The sequence below is a fragment of the Nomascus leucogenys genome, chromosome 17 (genome assembly GCF_006542625.1).
Source record: "Nomascus leucogenys isolate Asia chromosome 17, Asia_NLE_v1, whole genome shotgun sequence".
NCBI classification, from domain to species: domain Eukaryota; kingdom Metazoa; phylum Chordata; class Mammalia; order Primates; family Hylobatidae; genus Nomascus; species Nomascus leucogenys.
In genome coordinates, this window is record NC_044397.1 from 86,682,326 (window position 1) to 86,702,783 (window position 20,458).

General features: G+C 52.6%; 1 protein-coding gene across 1 annotated transcript in view; it reads right to left on the bottom strand.

Moving 5' to 3' along the window:
* Positions 1-19,565, bottom strand: part of PHLDB3 (pleckstrin homology like domain family B member 3) — a 30,301-nt gene extending 10,736 nt beyond the window's left edge. The window contains exons 1-13 of the mRNA XM_030796959.1: positions 19,319-19,565; positions 18,621-18,847; positions 16,858-17,040; positions 16,491-16,628; positions 12,512-12,640; positions 11,876-12,037; positions 10,255-10,365; positions 10,021-10,104; positions 9,176-9,289; positions 1,155-1,254; positions 912-1,002; positions 741-828; positions 65-121 (exon numbers count right to left, since the gene is read on the bottom strand). Coding sequence (XP_030652819.1) covers positions 65-121; positions 741-828; positions 912-1,002; positions 1,155-1,254; positions 9,176-9,289; positions 10,021-10,104; positions 10,255-10,365; positions 11,876-12,037; positions 12,512-12,640; positions 16,491-16,628; positions 16,858-17,040; positions 18,621-18,833 — 1,470 coding nt within the window. The 5' untranslated portion in view covers positions 18,834-18,847; positions 19,319-19,565. The remainder of the gene's footprint in view (positions 1-64; positions 122-740; positions 829-911; positions 1,003-1,154; positions 1,255-9,175; positions 9,290-10,020; positions 10,105-10,254; positions 10,366-11,875; positions 12,038-12,511; positions 12,641-16,490; positions 16,629-16,857; positions 17,041-18,620; positions 18,848-19,318) is intronic.
* Positions 19,566-20,458: the final 893 nt, after the last annotated feature.

Genomic DNA, 20,458 nt, shown 5'->3' on the forward strand with positions numbered 1-20,458 from the left:
GGCATAGGTCAGGGGGAGAAACAGAGTAGGGAGCGGTGGGCGTGAGGGCGGGGGTGGGACTGACCGTGATGGCAGGAACAGCAGGGCCTGAGGAACCTTCCGTGCCCCTTCTTGTTCCTTCCTGTGGATTCAGGATGAAGCACTCAATGAGGATGCCAGCCCATAAGATGGTGGGGTGGCCGGAGAATGTCCTAGTTTCCCTGTTCTGAGGGTAGAGGGGCTGAGGGCCTGGACCCCTGGGTCTGAGGGAGGAGGGGCTGGGGGCCTGGACTCCTGGGTCTGAAGGAGGAGGGGCTGGGGGCTTGGACCCCTGGGTCTGACTGAGGTGGGCCTGGGAGGCTGGACTCCTGGGTCTGAGGGTGAAGGAGCTGAGGGCCTGGACCCGTGGGTCTGAGGGAGGTGGGGCTGGGGGCCTGGACCCCTAGGTCTGAGGGAGGAGTGACTGGGGGCCTGGACTCCTGGGTCTGAGGGAGGAAGAGCTGGGGCCCTGGACCCCTGGGTCTGAGGGAGGAGGGGCTGGGGGCCTGGACCCCTGGGTCTGAGGGAGGAAGAGCTGGGGCCCTGGACCCCTGGGTCTGAGGGAGGAGGAGCTGGGGTCCTGGACTCCTGGGTCTGAGAGAGGAAGAGCTGGGGGCCTGGACTCCTGGGTCTGAGGGAGGAGGGGTTGGGGGTCTCCCAGGTCTGAGGGAGGAGGGGCTGGGGCAGTCTTCTGTTCCTAAGAGGATGGCCTGGGCTCTCACCCGGGCCTTGAGCAGCCGCTCCCTCTCCGCCATGGCCTGCTGCAGGAGCCGCTCCATGTGGGCAATGTGTGGGTGGATGGCCCCACAGCTAGGAGGAGGGAACACAGATGGGGTGGGTTACAGTGGCTGGGCCTCTTCTCCCATCTCCCCACCTTCTCTCTGATGTCTCACCTATTCCCACGGCCACAGTTCAGTAGCTGGTAGAGGGGGTATCTGCCGGAGTCCCCCACTGCTGGTGGGAGAGCTGAGGCCTCCAGCGATTCTAGGGTAGAGGGGACCAGGTTACAGGGCTGGATACACCCTGGCCTGAGCCCCTGCACTTCTCCCCTGCAGGCATAGGTGCGGGTTTCCTCCATCCTCTGCTGCAGGATGGGTGCTGATGCAGGAAGGAAGTGGGGAACAGGGGATCCTCACCAGTACAGTGGAAGGACAGAGGTCGGGGGGATCCCCTCTGGCTCGCCCTCTCTCCCCTTTTCCGGGGCAGGCTCCCAGTCCTCTGGAGGCCAATGGAGCCCTGAAAACACAAAAGCCTCATGAGCGTAGGAAAAAGGCTTGATCTCCACCCTAAGTCAGAGCACTGCCCAGTGAAACCACCACCCAGTCAGCACAAATCAAAACGCTACTGTCCATGTGCTGAGTGAAAGGACCTCACAGGGGTATGATCCCATTTATAAGAAATATCAAGCTGAGCGCAGTGGCTCATGCCTGTAATCCCAGCACTTTGGGAGGCCAAGGCGCGCTGATCACCTGAGGCCAGGAGCTCGAGACCAGCCTGGCCAGTATGGTGAAACCCTGTCTCTACTAAAAATACGGAAATTAGCCAGGCGTGGTGGCACACGCCTGTAGTCCCAGCTACGTGGGAGGCTGAGGCAGAAGAATCGCTTGAACCCAGGAGGTAGAGATTGCAGTGAGCCGAGATCGTGCCACTGTACTCCAGCCTGGGCGACAGTTTGAGACTCCGTCTCAAAAAAAAAAAAAAAAAAAAAGAAAAGAAAAGAAAAAAAGAAATGTCCGGAACAGACAAATTAACATAGAAATGGGAAGTAGAATTGTGGTTGCCCAGACAGGGGTAGATGGGGGAACCAAGAGGCTAAGGGATGCATGGTTTCTTTTGCGGGGTAATGGAAATGTTCTAAAATTGATTGTGGTAATGTTTGCGCAACTTTGAATATACTACAAGACACAGAACTGTACAATTTAAATGTATGAATTGTATGGGGACGTGAATTATGCCTCGATAAAACTCTTTCTAAAAATCCCACTGTGGGCTGGGTGTGGTGGCTCACGCCTGTAATCCCAACACTTTGGGAGGCCAAGGCGGGTGGATAACTTGAGATCAGGCGTTCGAGACCAGCCAGGCCAACATGGTGAAACCCCGTCTCTACTAAAAATACAAAAATTAGCCAGGCGTGGTGGCACGTGTCTGTAATCCCAGCTACTCAGGAGGCTGAGTCAGGAGAATTGCTTGAACTTGGGAGTTAGAGGTTCCAGTGAGCTGAGATCTCACCACTGAAATCCAGACTGAACGACAGAGTGAGACTCCATCTCAAAAAAAAAAAAAAAAAAAAAAACTCACTGCAGCCAGGCGCAGTGGCTCACACCTAGAATGCCAGCACTTTGAGAGGCCCAGGCAAGTAAACTGCTTGAGCCCAGGAGTTGGAGACCAGCCTGGGTACCATGGTGAAACTCTGTCTCTACAAAAAATAGAAAAATTAGCTGGGCACAGTGGCACATGCCTGCAGTCCCAGCTACTGTGGAGGCTGACGTGGGAGTATTGCTTGAACCCGGGAGGTCAAGGTTGCAGTGAGCTGAGATTGTGCCACTGCACTCCAGTCTGGGCGACAGAGCAACAGCCTGTCTCAAAAAAATAAATAAGTAAAACAAAAAAACAAAAAACCCACCGTGCTGGTGGCTATGTAGGAAACCCAGATGCCGTCACATGATACTGGGGGTGTTCTACTGGAACAAGCTTTATGGAGGGCAACTTGGCTTTAAAAAAAAAAAATCTAAATGACAAATGCATAAACCATGGAGCCCCAATTCCACTTGTAGGAATTCAGTGGATGGATATACTCATATACATGGAAAGTCATCTGAGTTCAAGGCGATTCCCTGCAGTGCCATCTGTGCTAGCAAAAGCCTGGAGACCACCTAAGTGTCCATCAAAAGGGGACAAGGTAAATGAACCATGGCTTATGCACTCCATAGACTTTTTTTTTTTTTTTTTTTTGAGTTGGAGTCTCACTCTGTCACCCAGGCTGGAGTGCAGTAGCACAATCTTGGCTCACTGCAACTTCCGCCTCCTGGGTTCAAGTGATTCTCCTGCCTCAGCCTCACGAGTAGCTGGGATTACAGGCGTGTGCCACCACGCCAGGCTAATTTTTGTATTTTTAGTAGAGATGGGGTTTCACCATATTGGCCAGGTTGGTCTCGAACTCCTGACTTCAAGTGATCCACCTGCCTCAGCCTCCCAAAGTGCTGGGATTACAGGCGTGAGCCACCGCACCCAGCTGACTCTAAGGACAATTCTGCAGTGTAGAACAAGAGGAAGATGCATCCTACATCCAGATAGAAAATAACATCCAAAAAAGAAAAGAAAAAACAGAACATAATATCCAAGAGAAAAGCAAGGCCAGGTGTGGTAGCGTGCACCTGTAGTCCCAGCTACTCGGGACGCTGAGGTGGGAGGATCACTTGAGCCCGGGAGGTTGAGGCTGCAGTGAGCCATGATCATGCCACTGCACTCCAGCCTGGGCGACAGTGAGATCTGTCTCTTAAAGTTTTGTTTTGTTTTGTTTTGTTTTTAAAGCAAGTACAGAACAGCATAGAATAAACTAGGTATGCATAAAAAGAGGGCGAAAGTACATACATGACTAGCTGTGTCAACACAGAATATCTCCGGGGAACACATGGGAAATTGGTAACCTTGCTGGCCCTCAGGAAGTGAACAGCGTAGGAGGGGGAACAAGAGCTGCAGAGTCTTCTCTGAATATCCTCCCACGCCGTGTGAATTTTGAACGAGGAGAATGTTAACTTTTTAAAAGCAAATAAACATGACAACTAAGTGCAACCTGTGTTCCTGAGCCAAGAAAAAAAAAGTTTGTTTCTTTTGTGAATTTTTTGCTAGAAAAAACACTAGTGGGGCCAGGAACAGTGGCTCATGCCCGTAATCCCAGCACTCTGGAAGGCCGCGGCAGACAGATCACCTGAGGTCAGGAGTTCGAGGCCAGCCTGGCCAACATGGTGAAACCCTGTCTCTACTAAAAATACAAAAATAAGCTGAGCATGGTGGTGGGCACCTGTAATTCCAGCTACTTGGGAGGCTGAGGCAGGAGAATCACTTGAACCAGGGAGACAGAAGTTGCAGTGAGCCGATATCACACCACTGCACTCCAGCCTGGGCGACAGAGCAAGACTCTGCCAAAAAGAAAAAAAAGAAAGAAAGAGCGAGAGAGAGAAGAAGGAAGGAAGGGAGGGAGGGAGGGAGGAAGGGAAAAACATTGGTGGAACAACTGACAAAATATAAATAAGGTCTGTGGATTCTAATAGTGTTGCCTCAGTGTTAGTTTCCTGAAATCAATCATTGAACTGTGCTTGTGTAACAGAATGGGCTTGACATTAGGTAGTAAATTTAGGAATATTTAGGGGTTAAGGGGAATCATGGGTAAGAAAATAATGGGCCAGGCATTGGGCCAAGCATGAAGGCTCACACCTGTAATCCTAGCACTTTGGGAGGTCCAGGGAAGGCAGATCACTTGAGCTCAGGAATTTGAGACCAGCCTAGGGCAATATAGTGAGACCCCATGTCTACAAAGAATACAAAAATTAGCCTGGCACATGCCTGTAATCCCAGCTACTTGGGTGGCTGAGGCAGGAGAATCGCTTGAGCCTGGGAGGTAGAGGCTGCAGTGAGCCAAGATCGCACCATTACACTCCACTCCAGCCTGGGTGACAGAGCGAGACTGTCTCAAAAGCTGAAAACTAAAAAAAATAAAAACTCTGGGAGTTGAGAAATGTTAGCTCCACTTCACAGAGAAGAAACTGAGGCTCAAATCCCTGTGCTTTACTTGACTTTTTCCTTCCTTCCAGCCACATTCCCAGCACTTCCTAGCTGGGAGATCTTAGATACTTGGCACTGAGGAACCAAGTGGGCAGGACAGACCCCAGCTTTGTCTGCATGGCACTTATGTTGTAGGAACTGCATAAGCCATCAGCAGGCCATAGAAACAGGCCGGTTCGGGTTCAAATCCCAGCTCTGCCACTTCCTGGGTGCGTGACGTAGGCAAGTCATTTCTCTTCTCAAGCGAGGTATCCTCTCTGTAAAGTGGGTAACATCTCTCTGCCCTTCCTGGGTTGTTGCAAGGATTAAATGAGTGACCTCCCACAATGCATGTAGAGCATGCATGGCCCCCAGGTGAGATCCAGAAGCTAAGCAATGATCCACATTGGTGGGTACAGGGTGCACCTGGGCTTAGAGGCCTCCAGTGCACAGGGGCCAACAACTCAGGTGACAACTCCATAGGACTGGACATGGCGTCCCACCAAGTATTTTCATATATGCAATTTACTAATAAGGGTAATTGCTATGCTAAGTCACGTTGCCTGGCAACACAGCTGGCACCTACCTTCATCAGGTTTCCAGGGGAAGCAGCCAGAAAGTTAATTTCCCATACAGAAGAACATCTGCTAACCCTTCACCCAAATAATAACGGAACCTGCTTGTGGGGGTTCTTCTCAAGAAAAAATGAAATTTTATGTGTTAGGTTGAGCCAGGGGAATTGCCAGTATATGACTGTTTCTTGCCACCAAATAATAGCAATTCCATAAGGTTCAAAGTGATAAAATGGTTTAGAACAGACTCTGACCTATATTAAGTGCTTTAAAATTAGTGTTATTAATATTGATTAATAAATAACAAGATTTTTTTTTTAAGATGGAGTCTCGCTCTGTCGCCCAGGCTGGCATGCAGTGGTGCGACCTTAGCTCACCGAAACCTCCATCTCCTGGGTTCAAACTATTCTCCTGCCTCAGCCTCCCAAGTAACTGGGATTATAGGCACGCACCAGCACACCCAGCTAATTTTTTTTTTGTTTTTGAGACAAGGTCTGGCTCTGTCGCCCAGGCTGGAGTGCAGTGGTGCAATCTCGGCTCACTGCAACCTCTGCCTCCCAGGTTTAAGCAATTCTCCTGCTGCAGCCTCCCGAGTAGCTGGGACTAGGCTAATTTGTTGTATTTTTAGTACAGACAGGGTTTCACCATGTTAGCCAGGCTGGTCTCGATCTCCTGACCTTATGATCTGCCCGCCTCAGCCTCCCAAAGTGCTGGGATTACCAGCGTGAGCCACTGCACCTGGCGTTTTTGTTGTTGTTGTTATTGTTGTTGTTTTTGAGATGGAGTCTCGCTCTGTCTCCCATGGCTGGAGTGCAGTGGCATGATCTCAGCTCACTGCAACCTCCGCCTCCCGGGTTCAAGCAATTCTCCTGCCTCAGCCTCCCAAGTAGCTGTGACTACAGGCGTGCGTTACACCCAGCTAATTTTTGTATTTTTAGTAGAGACGGGGTTTCACCATGTTGGCCAGGCTGGTCTCAAACTCCTGACCTTGTGATCTGCCTGTCTCAGCTTCCCAAAGTGCTGGGATTACAGGCATGAGCCACCGCGCCCAGCCAATTTTTTGTATTTTTAGTAGAGATGGGGTTTCACCAAGTTGGCCAGGCTGGTCTTGAATTCCTGACCTCAAGGGATCCACCCACCTTGGCCTCTCAAAGTGCTGGATTATAGGCATGAGCTGATGCACACTGTTATTATTTATGTATTTATTTATTTATTTTTAAGACAAAGTCTCACTCTGTTGCCCAGGTCTGGAACTCCTGACCTCAGGTGATTGTCCGCCTCAGCCTCCCAAAATGCTGGGGTTACAGGCATGAGCCACCATGCCCGGCCCACACACTGGTATTCTTAACAGTATTGCTTAAACTGCAAAAAAACCCTCAAATCACCATCTGCAGAGGGAGAGCTGTTCCATGCCCCCACAGTAGAGTTGTGAAGCCCAGAGTGATTAAGAACCTAGGCTCTAGGAGGCTGGGTGTGGTGGCTCACACCTGTAATCCCAGCACTTTGGGAGGCCGAGGCAGGAAGATCGCTTGAGTTCAAGGAGTTCAAGACCAACTTGGGCAACGTGGCAAAACCCCATCTCTACACACACACACACAGACACACACGCGCACACACACACACAAATTAGATGGGTGTGGTGGCTGTAGTCCCAGCTACTCTGGAGGCTGAGGTGGGAGGATGGCTTGAGCCTGGGAGGCAGATCATGTCACTGCATTCTGGCCTGGGTGACAGAGCCAGACCCTATCTCAAAAAAAAAAAAAAAAAGGAAAAAGAACCTAAGTTCTGAAAACAGAGTACCTGGGTTCAAATCCCAGCTCTGCCACATACTAGCTGGTTAAACAACTTAACCTCTCTGTCTTGGTGTTTTTGCCTATAACATGGAAACAAGAACCTAGCTCACAGATTTGTTGCAAAGACAAATCAGTAAGCCAATCAGCAGAAGCATTTGTAACCATGCCTTGCATACTATAATGCCTCAATAAAACCATTGTTATGATTATTGCCATTGTCAATGTTATTATTATTGTTATTATTGTGAAGTCATTAAAAAGAGGCAACTCTAAATGTATCAATATAAAACAATCTCCAAGATAGAGTTAAGTTAAAAAATAAAAACCAGTGGGCCAGGTGCAGTGGCTCACACCTGTAATCCCAGCACTTTGGGAGGCCAAGGTGGGCAGATCACCTGAGGTCAGGAGTTCGAGACCAGCCTGGCCAACATGGCAAAACCCCATCTCTACTAAAAATACAAAAATTAGCCAGGCATGGTGGTGCATGCCTGTAATCCCAGCTACTCGGGAGGCTGAGGCTGGAGAATCGCTTGAACCCAGGAGGCGGAGGTTGCAGTGAGTTGAGATCGCGCCATTGCACTCCAGCCTGGGCAACAAGAGGAAAACTCTGTCTCAAAATAAATAAATAAATAAATAAATAAAAGCCAGTGAGACCCTATCTCTACAAATTGGGCCCATGTGCGGTGGCTTATGCCTGTAATCCCAGCAATTTGGGAGGCTAAAGCAGGAGGACCACTTGAGCCCAAGGGTTCAAAACCAGCTTGGGCAACATAGGGAGACCCCATCTCTACGAAAATAACTTCAAAAATCAGCTGTGCATGGTGGTGCATGGTGCGTGCCTGTGGTCCCGGCTACTCAAGGAGGATCACCTGAGCCTGGGAGGTTGCGGCTGCAGTGAGCTGTGATCCCCACCATTGCACTCCAGCCTGGGCAACAGAGTGAGACTCTGTCAAAAAAAAAAAAAAAAAAGCTAGAAGAGGACTTGAAATGTTCTCAACACACAGAAATGATAAACATTTGAGGTGATAGATACCCCAATACCCTGACTTATTACGCATTCTATGCATGTAATATCATAGGTATCCCATAAATATGTTCAAAATATATCATTTTTAAAAAGAAAAGCCAACTAGTAGCTAATATACACATTTTTCAAAAGGACAGGTTGAATATCCCTTCTCCAAAATACTTGGGACCAGAAAAGTTTTCAGATTTGGGATTTTTTTTTCAGATTTTGGAATATTTGGGTTGAGCATCTTTAACCTAAAACTCTGAAACCCAAACTGCTCCAATGTGCATTTCCTTGCAGCATCATGTAGGCACTCAAAGAGTTTCAGATTTTTGAGCATTTTGGATTAGGGATTTTTTTGGTTCGTTTTTTGAGACAAAGTCTCACTCTGTCGCCCAGGCTGGAGTACAGTGGCATAATCTCGGCTCACTGCAACCTCTGCCTTCTCAGATTCAAGTAATTCTCATGCCTCAGCCTCGCATCACCATGCCCGGCTAATTTTTGTATTTTTAGTAGAGATGGGATTTCGCCATCTTGGCCAGGCTGGTCTCGAACTCCTGACCTCAGGTCATCCGCCCGCCGTGGCCTCCCAAAGTGCTGGGATTACAGGCATGAGCCACCACTCTGGCCGTCTGTTGTTAACTATAAATGAGCTGCCCCCTAACCACCTCCGCAGTTTTAAGGAAGTCTAGAAGGATTCTCAAAACACAAGTAGCTGCGTTACTTCTGAGAAGGGGAGACCTTATTAAAATATGCTGTTTGGTTGCTTTTAAAATCTACCCCTGGGTGCACATGTTCCCATTTCACCAGGGCAGGGGTGGGTGTTACGCAGAAAAAAATAATAATAATAAAGCTGGAGTCATAGGAATACCCCTTGGCCAAGCTTCCCTATCCCCCAACCCCCATACAGAAAATCAGAGTGGAAGTTCTGGAGACCCCAGTTCGGGGACTCTGCTCCTAGCCCCTCCCTCCCCACTGACCAATAAAGACACATGGGGAAACAGAGGCAGTGGGGGAGGCACCTGCATGGAGCTATGGACAGAGAAGAGGCAGGAAGAAGTAGGGGTGGCAGCGGAATGGGCCACGGCGTCCTGGAGCACCAGCAGCTGGCGGTCTGTCTTCTGGGTGAACAGCAGCTGCAGGAGAGGGGGGGTGAAGTTTCATGGGAGCAGGAGGGACCCCAGAGCCACTGCCAGTTTCCACAGTTCCCATGCCTCTAGTGCCACCCATTTCTCAGAAAGAAAAACTAAGGAGAGATGAAATGTGGTCCTTATTGTCCAGTCTCCCAGCGTAGGGCTGTGGGCAGAGACTCCTGGCTCCCTGAGGAGGTCTGAGAGAGGAGGGGGCAGGGGGCCTCTCCTCTGTCTGAGAGAGGAGGGGGCTGGGGGCCTGGATTCCTGGGTCTGAGGGAGAAGGGGCTGGGGCCTGGACTCCTGGGTCTGAGAGAAGAGGGGACTTGGGGCAGGACCCCTGAGTCTGAGGGAGGAGGGTCTGGGGCCTGGACTCCTGGGTCTGAGAGAGGAGGGGACTCGGGGCAGGACCCCTGAGTCTGAGGGAGGAGGGGCTGGGGCCTGGACTCCTGGGTCTGAGGGAGGAGGGCTGAGACTTGGACCCCTGGGTCTGAGGGAGGAGGAGCTGGGGCCTGGACTCCTGAGTCTGAGAGAGGAGGGGACTGGGGACCTGGACTCCTGGGTCTGAGGGAAGAGGGGACTCAGGGCAGGACCCCTGAGTCTGAGGGAGGAGGGGACTTGGGGCAGGACCCCTGAGTCTGAGGGAGAAGGGGCTAGGGCCTGGACTCCTGGGTCTGAGGGAGGAAGGGCTGGGGCCTGAGGGAAGAGGGAGTGAGAGGCATACAAAATCCCCATACCTTAGTGAGGGCCGGGTTGGGCTCAGAGAAGTCCCCGCCAGGTGTTCCCTGAAGGCAGTTGAGCTCGAGCAGCCGGCTCCGTTCCTACCAGAAGATATGGACAGCTACGTGTCAAAGTCAGAATGGGCTGTCTCAGCTGCTTTCCCTAATGTCAGGAGACATCTGGGGTGCAGGGAGGTGGTGGGATGCCCCAGGGGAAAGTGAGGACGGTAGGGCAGGTGCCAGGGAGCTCACCTGTGACAGGGCCTGAAGGGCCTCCTCCTTCTTCCGGCTCAGCCCCCGGCTCTCGGCTGCCATCTGCTCCCCCAGTGACTTGAGCTGCTCTTCCAGGACCCGGATCCGGTGCTGCAGAGCACCCCTCTGTCCCAGTTACTCCTCTGCCAAGGCCCCAGCCAGCTCTCCAGGCCACCCTCCCACAGAACCACATCCGCCTGGAGGGCTGGGGTTTGCTCCAGCCCCTCCCAGAGACCATGGGATCGGAGTGTCCAGGGCTGGGGACCCAGCGTTCAGCTCCCTGGACCCTCTTCCCTTTTGAGGGTCCAGAAGAGATCTAGGGAAGATGAAGAGAAAGGGATGGACAGAGAGAACAGCAACCAAGACAGGCCCCAAAAGACAGAGACGTAGACAAAGATTCAGGCAAAAGAAAAGATAGAAATAGAACAGAGACAAATAGAGACAACCCGAGACAAAGGAAAAGCCAGCGGGACAGGAAAAAGATCCAGAAACAGGTGGGGAAAGGAGACCCAAGAAAAGCTTTTATTTTTTATTTTTTTGAGATGGAGTTTCACTCTTGTTGCCCAGGCTGGAGTGCAATGGTGCAATCTCCGCTCACCGCAACCTCTGTCTCCCAGATTCAAACAATTGTCCTGCCTCAGCCTCCCGAGTAGCTGGGATTACAGGCATGCACCACCACGCTCAGCTAATTTTGTATTTTTAATAGAGACGGGCTTTCTCCATGTTGGTCAGGCTGGTCTCAAACTCCCAACCTCAGGTGATCCGCCTGCTTCGGCCTCCCAAAGTGCTGGGATTACAGGAGTGAGCCACCAAGCCTGGCCGAGCTTTCTAATCCAAAACTTTGGGAAACTCTGGGTTAAATATGGTCAAACATGCCCATTTTTTCCCAAGGGTCTGACAAGTCAGACCCTTGAATGTGAAGCTCCCAGGAAGGATCTGATGGAGCGTCTTTTTGGAATAGAGGCAAAGAATGTGGTGGTGAATACCAAGTTTGTTCAAATCCTAGCTGTGGCGAGGCACGGTGGCTCATGTCTGTAATCCCAGCACCTTGAGAGGCCAAGGTGGGGGGATTGCTTGAGCCCACGCGTTTGAGACCAGGTGAAACCCTGTCTCTACTAAAAATACAAAACTTATCCAGGTGTGGGGGCTCGCACCTGTGGTCCCAGCTACTCGAGAGGCTGAGGTCGGAGGATCACTTAAGCACAGGAGGTCGAAGCTGCAGTGAGCTGTGAACGTGTCACTGCACTCCAGCCTGGGTGACAGAGTGAGACCCTATCTCAAAAAATAAAAATAAAAAAATCCTGGCTCTATCCCTTACTAAGGAAACTTGGGAAAGACTACTTAAGCACCTTGACCTTCAGCTTCTTTATTTATAACATGGAAAAAAAAAACGTAATAGGACTTGCCTCATAGGTTTGTTGTAAAGATTCAGTGAGGAAATGCTCATGAAATATTCAGGACCATATCTGGCACATAGGAAATGTTTCATCAGTATCAGCTCTTGTTGTTACTATTCAGAAGAACATGACAGGCAGGAAACAAGGACAGAGAAAAACGCAGACAGAGCAGGGGAGACAGAGAGGAGCGGCAAGGGGGGCAGCGCTGGTCGGGCATGACTCACTCTGTGCTGCGCCATGCTGGCCTGAAGTTCCTGGACCTTGGGGTCTGGCACCTGGGGCCCAGGGCTGTCCCGATCCTCCTCCTCCTGCCGGCTCTCCCGCTCCAGTTGCTGGAACTCCAGGTCCTCATAGGCGCGTTGGGCCACATCCAGTTGTTCCCTCATCTATAGGTCGGAACACAAAAAGCGTGGAGGCCTGAATCCCTAGGACCCCAGGGAGTAGTGAGCTGGGGCTGGAACTCCTGGTCAGAGGAAGAAGGTGACTGAGGACCTGGATTCCTGGGTCCTGGGGGAGGAGGGGGCTAAGAATCAGAGGGCCAGCTGGGCACAGTGGCTCACGCCTGTAATTCCAGCACTTTGGGAGGCCGAGGCAGGTGGATCACCTGTCAGGAGTTCGAAACCAGCCTAGCCAAAATAGTGAAACCCCGTCTCTACTAAAATTCCAAAAATTAGCCAGGTGTGGTGGTGCGCACCTGTAGTCTCAGCTACACGGGAGGCTGAGGTGGGAGAATTGCTTGAACCTGGGAGGCGGAGGTTGCAGTGAGCCAAGATCGCACCACTGCACTCCAGCCTGGGCAACGGGGCAAGACTCTGTCTCAAAAACAAATAAACAAACAAAAAAAACCAGAGGGCCATTACCTCCTGCACATCCTGCAGAAGCCGCTCTCGTTGGTCCTCTGGCTGTGAGTCGAGCTGTCCCTGGGCCTCGCGGAGTCTCTGGCGAAGACCCTCTAGGCGATCCCGTTCCTGGCTCAGCCGCCTCTCCTCCTGAAAGAACAACCAGGTTCTCAGCCTCAGCTTAAGCGTAGCGGGGGAAGCAGCAGCCAGCCATATCTCAGCGCCTGCCTGGGGTGTCGGCTGTACAAAGGCAGGGACTTCATCTATGTGATTCACTCCTGTGCAGGCCTGCCTCACAGTCAGCGCCAAGATTTTAAAGAAATGAATGAGGCCAGGTGTGGTGGCTCACACCTGTAATCCTAGCACTTTGGGAGGCCAAGGCGGGAAGATCTCTTGAGCCCAGGTGTTTGAGATAAACCTGGGGCACCATAGGGGGAGCCCACCTCTACAAAAAAAAAAAACAAAAAAATTAGTGGAGTGTGTTAGTGCACGCCTGTAGTTCCAGCTACTTGGGAGGCTGAGGTGGGAGGATTGCTTGAGCCAGGGAGACTGAGGCTGCACAGAGCTGTGTTTGCATCACTGTTCCAGTCTGGGTGACAGAGGGAGACACTGTCTTGAAAGGAAAGGGAAGGAAAGGAGAAAAGAGAGAAAAAGGAAAGAGAAAGAAAAGAGAAAGAAAGAAAGAAAGAAAGAAAGAAAGAAAGAAAGAAAGAAAGAGAAAGAAAGAAGAGAAAGAAAAGGAAGGAAGGAAGGAAGGAAGGAAGGAAGAAAGAAAGAAAAGAAATGAATGCAAAACATATTCATGTTATGTGATACGGTGGATGCAGAAGTGGATTGTGTCTGGGCCCTGTCCTCCAGGTGGGAACACAGCCAGTTGGAAAGATCAGGGCAGTAAAATCCAGAGACTGTGGGAACCTAGAATGAAGAACAATGTCAGCCAGAGGTTGAAGCTGCAGTGATTGCACTACCGCACTCCAGCCTGGGCGACAGTGAGACCCTGTCTCAAAAACAAAACAAAACAAAACAATCAGGGAGCATTTGGATCTGGGAAAATAAAAGGAGCTAGAAGAGCATTTTGGGCAGAGGAAACGGCTTGGCACAAATGCATGAAAGTTGAAAAGTACAAGAAGTCTGGGGGACAAACTCCAGCCAGGGTGGAAGAGGATGTGGTGGTGGGAAGAACGTGGTGGGAGAGGACAGTGGGAAGGCCAGCTCGTCCAGCTCACAGGGGGTTTGGTCAACCTGGGGATATGGGGAGCCTCAGAAGGACTGAAAGGATGGAGTAGGAGCTAGGAATCATCCCTCTGGGAGATGGGTTAGAGGGGTGGAGAGCAGCTCCCTCGGGAGTCCTCCAAGCAGTGAGGGTGAGACCTAAGCTGGGGCCTGGGCAGTGGGGCTGAAAAAATAGATGGACTAGACAAAGAGGATCAGGAAGCAGAAAGGATAGGACATGGTGGCTGACACGCTTGGAGGTGAGAGACAGGGAAGTGTACAGGGCAAAGTCCAGGACTCTGGCCTGGTGACCAAAGGGACAGCAAGACAAACAGTGTGGAGAAGGGAGTTGCTGAGGTCAGCCAGACTCCTGGGTCAGAGGGAGGAGGGGCTGGGGCCTGGATTCCTGGATCTGAGGAAGGAGGATCTGGGGATCTGGACTTCTGGGTTTGAGGGAGGAGGAGCTGGGGGCCTGGACTCCTGGGACAGAGGGAGAAGGGGCTGCGACCGAGATTTCTGGATCTGAGTGAGAAAGGAGTACCTAGTAGCCAGTACCCTAGGAAGAAGGGCACGTTTCTGTCTCAGTAGAGAAGGCCTGGGAGAAATATATGATCTTTGAGGATAAATGAGGGCCTAGGACCCAGCCTCATAAAATTCCAACATACACGACACTTGCGAAGAAAAAAACTGACAAAATCACAAGTCACCATTTTCCAATCTATAATGGTAACTGACCCAAGCAATGACCACTGATGGATGTTACAATCTTCAGATAAAAGATTCTTTTTTTTGAAACAGAGTTTTGCTCCTGTTGCCCAGGCTGGAGTGCAGTGGTGTGATCTTGGCTCCTGGGAGCTACAACCTCCACCTCCCGGATTCAAGCAATTCTACTGCCTCAGCCTCCCGAATAGCTGGGATTACAGGTGCCTGCCACCACACCCAGCTAATTTTTTGTATTTTTAATAGAGATGGGGTTTCATCATGTTGGCCAGGCTGGCCTCGAACTGCGGTGGCTCATATCTGTAATCCCAGCACTTTGGGAGGCCAAGGCGGGCGGTTCACCTGAGGTCAGGAGTTCGAGACCAGCCTGACCAGCATGGAGAAACCCCATCTCTACTGAAAATACAAAATTACCCGGGCATGGTGGCGCATGCCTGTAATCCCAGCTACTGGGGAGGCTAAGGCAGGAGAATCACTTGAACCTGGAAGGCGGAGGTTACGGTGAGCCAAGATCGCACCATTGCACTCCAGCCTGGGCAACAAGAGCAAAACTGTGTCTCACAAAAAAAAAAAAAAAGAGAGACTAGGGTGATCTCATTAGGTTGGGACAACCAGAGATGAGGTTCCCAACACCGGCTCAGGAAGCACTAAAGCACTTCTGAATACGATCAAACCTCTCCCTCTAACCAACACCCACTTGCAGAAACAGAGGCATGTTCAAGGGCACCACAGGCATGCAATCGGCCATGCTCTGCCTATGGGACAGAAGACTGGGTTTTTCCAATAAACAATATGGGGAAGGCACAGCGGGTAGGAACCACGAGAGATAAAACAACGGGCAAGACATATCAGCCAATCACACTGACCTTTGGGGACTTCATTCAAACAAGCCACCTGTTAACTGGCATTTTGAGACTGTCTGGGAAATACAAAAACTAACCAGAAATAAGACAATGCTAAGAACTTAATTAATTTTTTATTTTTGAGACAGGGTCTTGCTCTGTCGCCCAGGTTGGAGTGCAGTGTCATGATCACAGCTCACTGCAGCCTCTACCTTCTGGGCTCAATTGATCCTCCCACCTCACTCTTCTGAGTCTGAGGCCACAGGCACATGCCACCATGCCTGGTTAATTTTTGTATTTTTATTTTTCACAGAAACGGTGTCTCATTATGTTGCCAGGCTGGTCTCATAGTCTTGAGCTCAATCGATCCTCCTACTTTGCCCCGCCCTCATTCCCCCCCGCCCCCCCCCCCCCCCGCCTCCCCAGCAAGTACTGGGATTACAGGTGTCAGCCACCTCGCCCAGCCAAAAAGGATTTCTTATCTGTCAATGATACACTCTAAACATTATGTACAGGCCATATGATGTCTGGGATTGGCTTTTAAAACTGGGGACGGGAACAAATTGGAGATAATGAAACAAGAATGTAAGAATATTAATCATTGCTGAAGCTGGTGGGCACAAGACATGGGAGCTGCCTAACTATAGTGGGTTCGGAAGTTTTCTTCTTTACTTTTTTTTTTTTTTTTTTTTTTTGAGACGGAGTCTCGTTCTTGTCGCCCAGGCTGCTGGAGTGCAATGGTGCGATCTTGGCTCACTGCAATCTCCATCTCCCGGATTCAAGCGATTCTCCTGCCTCAGCCTCCCAAGTAGCTGGGACTACAGGCGCCCCCCACCACGCCCTGCTAATTTTTGTATTTTTAAGCAGAGACGGGGTTTCGCCATGTTGCCCAGGCTGGTCTCAAACTCCTGAGCTCAGGCAATCCGCCCGCCTCGCCCAAAGTGCTATGATTACAGGCGTGAGCCACCGCTTCCGGCCAGTTTGGAAGTTTTCACACACCCGCATTTAAATAGCAAACGGACAGGGGACAAAGGAAGAGCCCCAAAAATCTCGCCCAGGGAGGGAGGAGGAAAACCAGGAGGGGCATCTGCCCCTCACTCTCTCAGGAGCCCAAATGTCTTCCTTTGGGGAATGGGGACAACCCCGGGGCGCGGTGGGTAGGAGCACACCAACATCCATGGACCAGGAAGGACGCTGCTGATGAAGACCCGGTGAGCCAAACAGACCTGTTCCCGCTGCTGGCGGCCGCGATGCTCCGAGGCCGCCTGCTGCCCCAGCAGCTCCCGCAGCTGCTCCTCCTCCCGGCGAGCGGCCACTCGCTCCCCAGCCAGCTCACCCCGCAGCAAGGCCACCTCCACCTCCATCTGCGGAGAGAATGCCAGGGCTGGGGGCTCGAACGCCTAGGTCCAAGGAAGAGGCCCAGGGCCTGAACTACCGGATTCGAAGGGAGGATGGACTCCAGGGACCTGAATTTGGAGGGAAGTAGAGCGGAGGCCCTAAAATCTGATCCCACCAGAGGAAAAGGCTGGGAGTCCGGCTTTGCCGGTTCCGCTTGAGTTGGGGCCAGGCTTCCCAAGGGGTCCGCAGCCTCACCTCGATCCTCAGCTCCTTCCTCTGGCGCTGTAGCTCCTTCACTCGCTGCTCCATCAGGGCCACGCGAGTCAATGACTCCAGCTGCTGTCCTTGCAGGCGCCGCGCCGCCCCTCGCACCCCTTCCCGCGAAGAGGTGGATGCGGGAGGTGTGGCCGCCATCGCTATCCGAGGCGCAGCCTCGGGCTGAAGTTGAGGGGGCGTGGTTAAGTGGAGATGCTTCGCCCCCTGCAATCACTAAGTAGGTCTGGTCCCCACCCAACATCCCTCTCTGCGGGTCTCAGTCCATCAGTCCACTTACCTAACACAACCACCACTCCCATAATCTGTCGCAGGCTCTTTTCTTTTTATTTTCTTTCATTCTTTTTTTTTTTTTTTTTGTCCTGAGATAGGGTCTCACCGGCTGGAATGCAGTGGCGCGATTATGGCTCACTGCAGCATCGACCTCCCGCGCTCAAGCGATCCTTCTGCCTCAGCCTCCTAGTTAGCTGTGACTACAGGCGCGCACCACCACGCCAATCTCTCTTTTTTTTTTGGTAGAGAGGGGGTCATGCTATGTTGCCCAGGCTGGTCTCAAACTCCTAGGCTCAAGCCATTCTCCCACCTCGGCCTCCCAAAGTGCTACGATTACAGGCGTGAGCCACCGCGCCCGGCCTCAGCCCCTTGTATTTAAGGTCGGAGTAGGGGAGAGTGCAAGTCCCGTGACCACCCAATCACACAGACCACAGAGGCTTGCAGTACCGTATGGAGGCTGGGCGGATGTAAAGCCGACTTATGAAAGGTGTTTCTTTTTCTCTAGCAGGTCCTATTCTCTTGGCGTCACTTTCTTGTAGTGCCTGGATCTGTCTCTCTGTCTCTCCATCCGACCCCAGTCTCTCAGATTCGGTATCTGTCCACTGCCTCTGAATCACTAGATCTTTCTTCCTCGAAGTATGTCCCTCTCTCGAGGTTTTTCTCTATTTGTTTCTCTGAGCATCTCTGCCGTTTATTTCTGGGTTTCCTTCTGTCTCGATTCCCCTCTCTCTGACTCTAGTCTGTGTCTCTGTCTTTTTGGGGTCTTTGTCTCTCAGTCTCCATGTCTCTGGGTCTCTGTCTGGTTTCTTGATCTCTCTACATTTCTTACTCGTTTGGTTCTCTGTTCAGTAGTCTCTCCTGTCTGTCTATCTGGTCTCTCTCTCTCTCGTTTTTAGAGATAGGTTCTGCTTTGTCTCAGGCTGGGGTGCAGTGGCGCAGTCATAGTTCACTGCAGCCTACAACTCCTGGGCTCAAGCAATCCTCCTGCCTCAGCCTCCCGAGTAGCTGGGATTACAGGCATGCGGCACTGTGCTTGGACAATTTTTGTATTTTTTTTTTCTAGAGACAGGGATTTGCTATGTTGCCCAGACTTGTCTCGAACTCCTGGGCTTAAGCAATCCTCCCCTCGGCCTCCCCAAGTGCTGGGATTACAGGCGTGAGCACCTATCTGGTTCCTCTATACCCATCTCTCTGACTCTGTCGCCCGTTTGGGTCTGTCTCCGTTCTTGGGGCCTCCCCGTGGCTCTATCTGGTTTCTGTCTCTGTATCTGGTTTCTGTCTGTCTGTGCCTCTGCCTCTCTGGCTCCGTGTCCTGGTGTCTGTCTCTCAGTAGCCTCTGCTATCCCTGGGTCTCTCTCCCTGTCTCCGGGTCTCTGTCTTTCTGGTTTCCCTCTACCTGTCTACCTGTCCGGCCACCTGTTTGGGTCCCCGTCCGTCCAAGCCCCCCGCGCTGTCGCCCTAGGGCCCCTCACCGCGTCGCGGCTGCTCTCAGTGCTGCTGCCTTCTCCCACTTCTTCTTCCTCCGCCTGCTGCTCAGCTCCCCTGCGGCTCGAAGGTTCCGCCAGGACTTCGGGTGCCTCCTGTTCCCGGGACTCCTCGGGATGGCCCTGGGGCTGGACATCCACGTCGCATTCCGGGACCGGAGGCGGCGGGGTCCCCTCCTCGGGGCTGCTCCGCGTCCCCATGGCCGCTCGGGCTCCTGCGGGGTGGGCGGGACCAGGCGCTCTGGGGGCGGGGCCTGGGCGGGGGCTAGGCCTAGGACGGCTGAGCGCCGCTCGCGTCTGCTCCGGGGCGCCGAGACCCCCCCCAGGAGGCGGGGCCTAAGAGATCAAAGGATGGAACTGAGCGTTACGGAGGCGTGTCCTGAAGTTTCCAGAGGCGGGGCTTGATGGCTTCAAGGCGACACGCCCCCGGAGACGGGACCGGAATTTGAGTCTGGGTCGTAGCACGCCCCCTACTGGCCTCTTCGACTCCGCCTCCCCTCCCTCAGCTCCAGGTGTCAGGCCGTGTACCCTCCCAGCAGCCCCCTACAATCTCTTGGATTCGCTTAGAGCGACCCATCTTCTCCCTCCGAGACTCAGCAGTTCGGCTCCCGCCCCATCCTTTCCGGAGCCCCGTAGTCTTAGTCCCGACCCCACTGTGCAGGGCAACAGCGCCCATGCCGCCTCACCCAGGGATCCAGGAGTCGGGGCTCCCGGGCTCTCCTTCTCTGAACAAGCCAGGAGTCGGAGTCCTTGAGATTCCGAAGTCCAGCTGCCGCCTCCCCACAGCCTCGGCCCCCTCACCAGCTCAGGCTTCGGCGCGCTCCGCTCTGCGCGCTGGGCGCGGCTGCTTCTGCCTATGAGACAGGTGGCAGGGGAAGAGGGAGGAGAGAGGCCGCCCGGTCCCCCTCCCCAGCAGCCCGGAAGTGGAGGGGGGACAACAGGTCCAACAGCTCCCGAGGGAGGAGGGAGCGACGGGCTTGCCCCACCCGTGGCCTCGGCATCCGGCCATCCCGGCCCCACCGGCCCCGGCCCCACCCTTGTGGAACTCAGCATCGCGACCTCCCAGTCTCCCTCGAGCCCCTCATTCCTGCCCCCCTGGAGGAGTCTTGGCCACCTCTGTATGGGCGCCACTCTAATGTCCAGACCTTGGGAGTTCAGAAAGGAAGGCAGGAATGAAGATGGGGACGTCTCCCCTCTAATGAGCCCTTCAGAAGGGCCCTGACCGGTTTGGGGAGCTGGACAAGGGGAAGGGGTGCCCTGAACTGAGTCAGAGACCTGCCCAGAGACTGAGGGAAGTGTACCGCCACCCCCCCGCTTCGCTATGGGGTGGAGGGCAGAGGTTAAAGGTCTCAGCCAGACCCTTTCCTCTCTGGGCGAAAACAGGAAAATAACTGGTATATGAAAAGGGATGATTAGAAGTCAAGAGCTGTGCTAAACACTTTGTACCCAGTCATTTAATTTCACCCTCAAAGCTGCCCAGCGAGAAAGTGATTACTACCTCCATTTCTTTTTTTTACTAGAGACTGGGTTTCTCCAGGTTGCCCAGGCTGGTCTTGAACTCCTGGGCTCAAACAACCTGCCTGCCTCGGCCTCCCAAAGTGTTGAGATGACAGGTGTGAGCTGCCGCGCCTGGCCTACTATCTCCATTTTATACTTGGGGATACAAGCTGAGGAAGACAAATGCACCCAAGGTTGACTGGGCACAGAGGCTCAGGCCTGTAATCCCAGCACTTTGGGAAGCCGAGGCAGGTGGATTGCTTGAGACCAGGAGTTCAAGGCCAGCCTGGGCAACATGGAGAAACCCCATCTCTACTAAAAATACAAAA